Source organism: Berghia stephanieae, chromosome 1 (assembly GCF_034508935.2).
Source record: "Berghia stephanieae isolate SIO BIC M18660-M18661 chromosome 1, UCSD_Bste_1.3, whole genome shotgun sequence".
NCBI lineage: Eukaryota > Metazoa > Mollusca > Gastropoda > Nudibranchia > Aeolidiidae > Berghia > Berghia stephanieae.
This window is the reverse complement of record NC_088360.1, coordinates 73,223,503-73,233,601: the sequence shown is the minus strand read 5'-3', so window position 1 is coordinate 73,233,601 and position 10,099 is coordinate 73,223,503. Positions and strand designations below refer to the sequence as shown.

At 32.1% G+C, this 10,099-nt stretch overlaps 1 protein-coding gene across 2 annotated transcripts in view; it reads left to right on the top strand.

The window, feature by feature from the left end:
• The window catches only part of LOC144956455 (uncharacterized), a 96,170-nt gene that overhangs the window by 35,735 nt on the left and 50,336 nt on the right, over positions 1-10,099 (top strand). For both annotated transcript variants that reach the window (XM_078886969.1, XM_078886960.1), the window contains 3 exons: positions 3,303-3,426; positions 5,021-5,149; positions 6,663-7,028. In XM_078886969.1, the coding sequence (XP_078743095.1) occupies positions 3,303-3,426; positions 5,021-5,149; positions 6,663-7,028 (619 nt within the window). The remainder of the gene's footprint in view (positions 1-3,302; positions 3,427-5,020; positions 5,150-6,662; positions 7,029-10,099) is intronic.

Sequence of the window (10,099 nt, the reverse complement as noted above, 5' to 3'; positions counted from 1 at the left end):
CATTCCAAGCCTTTTCAAATTTACCTCATCTAATTGCTTTATCCGGAAAAAAACATATCCCTTTGTTTATAACCTACATATATTTACAACTTACATTGGAGATCTTGGAATTCTACTTTACCAAAAACGTCTCACATTAATTTCATCAATTTATATTATGACATGTTTAAACGGTTTTCTGCAAATGTTTTGAAAAAACGTTGTATATGTCCCATCAGTATCCCACAATCAATATTTCGTTCAACTTTCCACTCAAAATAAAATCAAAAATATAATTTAGATCAGTACATATTGAAATTACACCGCGCCTTCATCTCAGTATGTATTGGCTGATACCAATTCCCTTTTTGAAACATTTCTGGTTCCTTTAATAAACGGGATGCAGGGTTTGCTGAAATCTGGCCAAAGAAAAGGCAAAATCTGATTAGGTGTTAATGTCACACTGTTCTGGATAAAGCAGGATGAAAAATAGAAGGAAAATTCTTCCCAAAAAATCAGCCCTTCTCGTCTTGGCATGATCTTTTTTTTTTTTTTTTTTTTTTTATTGTTTTCTTTTCTGTTCTTCTGGCACTGTATAGTTTTTTAGATTTTGATTTTGCTGACGTCCTGCATCTTACTTTTTCTCATTCAAATTTTCAAAAGCAAAAGCGATGTGGAAAAAGAACTAGCACTTGTCATCATCCTATGTTGTTGAACCATGCTTTTGCTAAGAATACAGCACTCTGGTACAGATTAAAGATGCACTTTACTATACAATTTATTTTTTTTTCTTGTAGACTAGTGTTTCCGTTATCACAACAAGTATAGTTTATACATAGAAGAGGCTCAAGACTGCAAGTTTTCTAATCTTAAGAAAAACAAATGTGTCAAGAAGACAATATTTTGGTAGTTGACATAATATGTAGCGCACCAGGGTCACTAGCTCTGTTCCCGGTATTGGGTAGAAGAAATAATGTCATTATTATAAACTTTTCCCAGCTTCTTTCTGAGCTTGGATGAAAAGTTCCATCCGCTTAACCAAGAATCCAAACAGTTTTACCACATTTCTGTGGTAAAGCTGAAATTTCATCATCAATAAATTATAGATTTTGATGGAGCAGATTCCATAAATAAATAGTTCAAAGTTCAAAGCAAGCTTATATTTATAAAGCTTTTAAACAGTCGTAGTGAACCATGGCTCGAAAATAGCATCTACTGAGCTCCATCATTGTTTATAATATAAATGGGATATGACATCGCATATTCATGCAGTGAGCTCTCCTTTAATATGAGAAAATGATATTTTGTGGGAAATATAATTTTAAAATGCTTTATGACGTGTAAAAATAGTCTAGCTTTACTGCGATGCCTTTGTCCGATTCCAGAAATTTAACGTTACCTTTGTACAGTCCTGTTGAGGTTTTTTTCATATGAATTGCCTTTTACCTTCTGAAAAAGGAAAGGACACTAGTTTCTTTCTCTTTTCAATATTTTTTATAATAAGACTTAATCAATTGAAATCTCATACAATTTTATTATTGCAATTTTAACAAGTTTAGATTTCAATCAGAAACTCATAGGAAGTCAAGCCCATTAGTCCTACATCCGATTAAAGGTATATGACCAATGTGGAGGCAATGAAATGTCATAGTTTTTAAACTTTTTTTCCACAAACGCCCGCTCTGCCTCAGTTCAAGTTGTTCTCGTGTGACACATTTTTAATTATCAGATTTGTCACTCTGAGTGCCCAGTCTTTTGAACTCACTTTGCGTGTATGTCTATATAATAATTTACTGTATTTGTTATCCGATCAACAAGCCAGTTCATCGGCTAAATTATTTAGTAAGACGAAAAGTAAAATGATGATCCATGATCATCTAGTACGCTTTTATAATGGGTTGGGTAGCATTGAGAGAAATTTTTGTTTGGGAATGTAATTTGGGTTGTTTTTTTTTAATGTATATTAAGTAAAGTAAAAAGAATTTGATTTGTTAAAAAGTTGGCATAGTTTCCATCCAACATAACTAATAGTATCCATTCAATATCAACGATCTCTGTTGCTATGTTCAAGACGTTTGAATCATCATGTATATATCCCAATAACGCACATCCCTTCAGAGTTCCAACTACCTTTTTAAAAAAATTATGTTGTCATTTTGAAGTTTTAATGTGGCCACTGAAAATATGATACTTTTATTTTTGTCTTTTTTAATTAGCCTATTCAACGTAGTGTTTAAAAATGTAATGTTTGGACATTGTAATGGAAAGAATTAATTACACATTGATATGACAGTAAAAGGTTATAATAAAAGGTAAAGGAAACGATGCAAAAAGTAATTTCGTTGCTTTAAAAATCAACATCTATGAGTGCACAATAAATGAACCCCCTCCCCCCTTTCTGATTTTCGCGCAAAGTGTACATTTATTAGGAGATATGCTGTAAGTATTGGCGTTGTTTTGATAAGCGCTATATAGATGTCGCTTGTGCGTATAAATGAATCGGTATATTATTTTTGTTTTTAAAGAATAAAAAATATTCAGCATAATATGTATGGCTGTGTTTATAAAGAAAGCAAGGAAAGAATGTACTTTTTGATTTTACAGCAAATCTTAAGGGCAAACTTGAAGTATGAAATTTTAAAATATTTAATGTACTATCGAGCATTTTGTAAGTGAATCCATTACACATGTAATCCCAATTTTCTATTTTCCTCGACTGAAAGACACTTAATTGGAGACACAGCATTATTATGTTTCGTGAAATTATAATAATTATTATTTCAATCTTTAGGATGGTATTCTTTTCTTCATTGTCAATGTATTGTGATCTAATTTTCATAAGGAGAATGAATTCAGATTTCTCTTTTTCTTTGTGGGAATAAACTAAAGGTAATAATCTTTTTATTTGTTCACTTTTAAGATAAACATGGAAAGAATAACAAATTAAAGATGAAAAAAAATGTATATATGAATATTCAAATTGTGCTGTTCGCAGAGTACCCCAAGCAGGCCATATGGGATCAGATTCTCAATTGATTCAGCACAAGTAACCTGTAAAGTGACCTAATTGAACACAATATATCAATCACTACCTTTGTCTAGGTACTCATTTACACATAAGTCCATTGAGGTGGTGTTAGTGAAGTGTCTTAGACAAGGACATGATCGTTGTCACCTTGCTTGTCATTTGCATGCTCAACATTATTTGCCTTGGTAGCTAGGCGAGGCCGCATGGTACTGTTGACTCACTGCTGCCTAACAAACAAACAAAATAATGCTTAACCTTGACACCACAGAATGAAACATTTGATTCATGTTGCCAGGTACAGCATCCATTCAACTGAGGCCAACGAAATAGTTAAATGTAACCGTGAGACGTCTGTCAGAGATGAGGTTTACACAGCACCACTCATCTACACACCAAAGGAAAAGAAAGGCTCTTCCGCAGTATGTATAGAATGTTTAAGATATGTATAAATGTGGAGTGATATTACCAGCATTTACAGTTTAAGTGAAATAATGAAATTATAAGTCTCTTGGCCTTTAGTCAAAAGATAATGGGTTTATGGAAGTAAAGAATCATCTGCAAAAATGAATATGATACTTCAAAAATAGAACATGATACCAAACATGGATGTTTTTGGCCCTATATCCTTCTTCAGCTAATAAAAACAGTTAAAATGTTAATACATCACGTTTATTCCGGACAGACGACAGACATGTTCTTGGCACTTTTAGTCGGCATATATGATGACCTTTCACAATTGTATTTGATGACAATATGGACCAAGAATTTTCTTGGTTATTTATAACTTCTTCTTCTTCTTCTTCTTCTTCTTCTTCTTCTTCTTCTTCTTCTTCTTCTTCTTCTTCTTCTTCTTCTTCTTCTTCTTCTTCTTCTTCTTCTTCTTCTTCTTCTTCTTCTTCTTCTTCTTCTTCTTCTTCTTCTTCTTCTTCTTCTTCTTCTTCTTCTTCTTCTTCTCTTCTTCTTCTTCTTCTTCTTCTTCTTCTTCTTCTTCTTCTTCTTCTTCTTCTTCTTCTTCTTCTTCTTCTTCTTCTTCTTCTTCTTTTTTAAATATTATTATTACTATTACTATTTGTATTATTATTATTATTATTATTATTATTATTATTATTATTATTATTATTATTATTATTATTATTATTATTATTATTTATGATGATGATCATCATCATCATTATCACCATCATTATTATGATCTTATTATCAGTAATATTAAAAATCAAATCCTTTTATGATTACGATTAAGGGACTTTCAACCTTCACAAACGGATCGGAAGGTCCTGGGTTCGAGCCTCGCGCTCGCCGCGTAGTTGAGTCCTTGGAAAAGGCTCTTTACTCACATTTTCTCACCGTACTCAGGTGTAAAATGAGTACCTGGCCGTTAACAGCGTTGTCTTTGTCCGAAAATAATATCGCCTAACAGGCGTCATGTCCTGTCCTACATGTTAAATGTTAAATGTTGCTGTTGGCCAGGGACCCCTTGTAAAGCGCTTTGAGCACATTTAGTGGATATTGCGCTATATAAAAATCTCAAACTGAAAAGAACAAACCCAAACTCATTTCAACTTGCTTCATTCTTGTTTTGTTTGTAAATTAGATGTACCTCAAAACCCTAGCAGTTTGCAATGAATTTGATTCTACTATAGTTTCTCTCTCTCTCTCTCTCTCCTCTCTCTCTTTCATATATTATATATATATATATATATATATATATATATATATATATATATATATATAATATATATATATATATATATATTTTATATATATATATATATATATATATATTATATATATATATATATATTATATATATATATATATATATATATATATATATATATATATATATATATATTATATATATATATATATATATATATATATATATATATATATATATATATATATATTAATATATATATATATAATATATATATATTATATATATATATTATATATTATTATATATATATATATATTAGAAGATTTCATTTCTTATTTTTAAAAATTTAGGAACGGATGTCAATCTCAATTGGTGACCGGCCGAATTCCTCCATGACAATGGCATCTGCAAGTCGAAGGTTGTCAGTCAAGATGGTAAGACGTGTCATGTCTGCTGATGACAACTCAAACTCTAGTCAAGTGAGTGAGGAATTTTCATTTTTATCATGTTGATCTTTCCACTATCAATACTTGTCAGAATCTATTTTTTATTTAACTCAGATTTCTTTTTTGTATATTTTCTTTAAATGTCATTTAATATGCATTTTAAACATGTCTCTTTTTATAAAATATAGCAAGCATTCAATGAACCGTTAAGACAACTTTTACTAGAAGTGATAATTGAGCGTGTGCCAAAATCAGGATAACTGTCATAGCTTTTCACATGGGATATTGCTTGTCTTAAAACAAATTCATCTGGACACCAAAAACCCTTAACCAAGACTAATTTTCTTTTTGTAAATGACATTTTTTATATAATCAAAAGATTTAAAGAATTATAATTGTTGCAGGAAATATAAGAAAAGCTATTTATTTGTATGGCCATGACGACAAGTCACCTTAATATATCTTGTGAGGAGATATGAAGTTGAAAAAGATTAACGTGTTCAAATTTAAACCATCCAATACTTTTGACCATACTATCATAAATGATGCTAAGTTGCTAGAAGCTGTGGACTGTAAAAAGTAATAAACAATATGAATATAACAGATTTAAAACAGAACGAAATACCAAACACATAACATTTTGGGCTCAAAACCCTCTTCAGCCAACAACAAAAAACAATGAAAACTTAAATACATTACTAAAAAAACAGATCGACGACTAAATATTTCGTACGTCCTCTCTGTTGAGGAAAAGTCTTGTAATGTAAACAATAACAAAAATGCATTTGCGAATGATGGGAGCCTTGCTTTAACCTTGAACCAGATTGAAAGATAACGGAGAATGAATTTTACGGCGATATTACGATATGGTTTAGGGTTCCAGTCTCTGACATACATTCGTCATACACTGCCTAAATCTGCTATTATATCGGGATCAACCATATATGCATTATATTAGAGGTCTTGGTTGTGAAATGTTATTTAAATATGTTAAGCTTAATCACTTTATCCAATCCTATCCTATTACTCCAATGTGCGTTAAAGCTTAAGGATTTTCTCGATGTTAAAAGTTCTTGAGGGTTTTTTTTTTAGCAAAACAAAACAAAACAAAATAACACACACAACAAAGATCATCCTTATTTATCAAGTTCTGATTATTTTATATAGCATTTCATTGCTCCTTATTTCCATACCAAGACTTTTTTGTGGTTTTATGCCGTTGATTTTAGAGAGAACACATCCAATCCAATCGGTACTGTTGCAGCTCCATAATTGAAAATAAAAGAGAAACATTGAAAAGAGAGAGAGAGAGAGAGAGAGAGAGAGAGAGAGAGAGAGAGAGAGAGAGAGAGTATGGGGGTGTAAAATAAAGTGCGTGTGTGTGTGTAAGTGCGCGATTGTGAGAGAGAAAATGTGTGTGTGTGAGAGAGAGAGAGAGAGAGAGAGAGAGAGAGAGAGAGAGAGAGAGAGAGAGAGAGAGAGAGATGTGTGTGTTGAAAGCTATCGTTTTATCCAGAACTTGTTTTTGCTCCCTTTTTTTTTACAGGTAAGGAAAAACGTGGACATGAATGCTTTCAGGCAATCTTTGATTCAAGACAACTTTATGGACAATAATAATATGTCTCACCAGTCAGCCAGTGTTGCCACCATCAACACCGTCACTACTCAATCCAAACGAGCTACATCCACGGGTGGCCAGCAGACGATGAAAAGGATCGGATCTGGGCTGAGTTGTAGTTCTTTACATCAACACGACAATGTTCACTACATCCATGGATTTACCCCTCGAGAGGATTCTTCCCGTTCCAACACTGTGTCCATTCTCACTACACCAGCAACCACAGAACGACTAGATGATGCCATCAAAGATGGACATGGCAGCAGTGATAGGAAAAGGACACTGCACAAGCTGGTAAGTAACTGAGTTTTAATTAGATTTATAACCCATATTGCAATACTAAGCTGCTAGAAGCTGTGCAGTGTAAAAGCAATTGCAATAAACAAAAATGGATATAAACTAACAGCTTCAAAAAAGAACAAAATACCAAACACAGAACGTGTTCCGTGTTTGATATTTTGTTCTTCTTTGAAGCTGTTATATATTCATTTTTGTTATGCCTTATTTATTCTTGTTTCTGCCTAGTTCAACCAGGCCTTGATAATGGGAGCGATCTATATTAAAGTTTTCATCCATCCAAGTCATCGATTACATGATCTCTTGCCGTCCAATGATTGGATATTTCTTAATAAATGTAAACACGCTGGTTTGTTCATGAAACTTGTAAACATACCCATGGTTCAAGATGAACAAAATGACCCATTGTGATATTGGATATTTTGAAAACTGTGAACACTTTTTATTATGTAGGTCATTTTGAGCACATTTTGCAATGTGACGGATGAGTCAAACACCTGGGGGAAAAATATAGATCGTCCCATTAGTATGCTCTGTTATTGTTCCATGTGCTCAATTTATTGACTATGCTGCAAAACTTGTCCAGAATTGCCCAGATCATGGACATTGTTCAAAGCTTATAAAATGTCCACCATACATTTTGTCAATTAGTTCACATAATATGGGTTTATTCACAATTTTAATACACGAAGCAGTGTGTTAACACAATTGCCAAGAAAGAGTCATAATGAAATAGCGATAACCAATGGAAAAATGTAGATCTCTGAAATTGGATTTACAATTGGATTTTTTAACAAATGTACAACTCACACCTCCTAGGGCCTATTCTATCAATCTCATTTTGAATAGTTTTGCCCTATTCATGGTTATTTTTTAAAAATTGAGCATTTATATAGAGCAAAATCCACTAAACGTGCTCAAAGCGCTTTACAATGTGTCCCTTGCCAACAGCAACGCTTAACATGTAGGACGAGACATGATGCCTGTTAGGCGATATTTAAAATTTTCCGGACAAAGGCAACGCTGTTAACGGCCAGGTACTCATTTTACACCTGAGTACGGTGAGAAAATGTGAGTAAAGAGCCTTTTTCAAGGACTCAACTATGCACTGAGCGAGGCTCAAACCCAGGACCTTACAATCTGAAAGAGATTGTCATACCACAAGACCACAAAACCACACAATTACTTATTACTATTATTATTATTAGGGAGCGTTCACATATTACGTCATCAGCTAGGGGGGAGGGGGGGTCTACCAAATGTTGACATGTGTTGACATGGGGGAGGGGGGGGGGTCAGACCCAAGATGATGTCATCAAAACATAGGCAAATTAGGCCTATTTTATTAAATGCAAGAGCTTCAAAAAGGGCATTCCAAATAAATTAGCAAAAAGGTGAAAAATTAAGAAACAAGATGGGAAAGGGGTATCACTTCTCAAAAGGCGAACTTGCCCTAAATGTTCATTGTATCACTCCTCGATCACAGCAATGAGAGACCATTCACGAAAATGCGGCATACAAGAAGAACAGCAAATGGGAGAAAGTGATGACGATGAAGATGAAATTGATGATACTATTTATAGTACATTGCCAGAGGTCCAAGGCAGAAACATTTTTGAATCAATTAATTTTATGTTTGGAAATTGAAACAGAAATTCATTCCACTAAAAGACTAATATGCTATAAAATAATTTGCCTCCTATACTATTTTAAATTACACTTTCTGAAATTTTTTTAATAGCACCTGCACCAAGTAGCCTAATTTAAATAATGTTTGTTAGATTTTATCTTTGCAAATTTAAATTTTATGTCCCCATTGTATCGTAAAACATAAATTATCAACAGTTTCTGAAATTAATAAAATGTCTGAATGTGTTTTATCAAACGTTGATAATCAATGTTTATGGTTTGAAAAATGAATAATAAATATTGTGAAATTAAAGTTATCTTTTAGTTTTTATTAAATTAGATGACGTCATCATCTGTTGGGGGAGGGGGGGGGGGGGGGGTCAGGTCAATGATGACAAGTGATGACTTGGGGGAGGGGGGGGGGGTCTAAAAAGGGCAAATTTTTGATGACGTAATATGTGAACGCTCCCTTATTATTATTATTATTATTATTATTATTATTATTATTATTATTATTATTATTATTATTATTATTATTATTATTATTATTATTATTATTATCATTATTGTTATTATAACATAGATCTAGCTTTTCTTGCTTCCAAATAACAGGGCATTTAGTAAGAAGTGACTCTTTAACCCTGTTTATGTTGTAACAATTCCTGAGGTCTTAACTTAAAGCAGACATGCCTACTGGAAAATCTAAAAAGTTAGTCGCTAAAGTTAGAAATCAACAATTACCCTCACGAGGATTATATAATACTTCAAAATCCTTAAAATTAGGTAGTCAAGCATCAACTTTAATTTTCACTAAGTTTTAATGACTTAGAGATGCTTTTGATTTTCTGAAATTGGAGCCAATGTCCTGAAATTGGAACCAAAATTTCGTAATTTTTCGTAATAGTAGGCGGGTGTGCTTAAAGGAAAGAATAAATAGTTAAAAAGTATTGCAGCTTCCAACAATCAACTCAGAACGGGACGTTGTTTCTTCTTGCAGGCAACATGCTTTCCGCCAACTTTGAGAAGTATTAAACCAGCTGTTTAAAAAATCATTTTGAGATGAAAATGGTCGATTCAAAGAAATAATATTTCATTTTTATTTAACGTTGATCTGTTGTAAATTCAAAAAAAGTAAAACTGTTGTAACACATTTCAACTCTTAACAATTTTGATAGTTGAAACATATATATTAAGTACCATCACATTTATATATATATATATATATATATATATATATATATATATATATATATATATATATATATATATATATATATATATATATATATATATAAATCAATATTGCAGTCAGTCGAATCATTAAAGATAGCAAAATTCATATGAGAATACTATTTCCATTACTCAAAATTATTGCTCTTTCTTTTCACATTTGATTTAATAGCATTTTTGTTATTTGGTTCCACATATCACCATTTGTG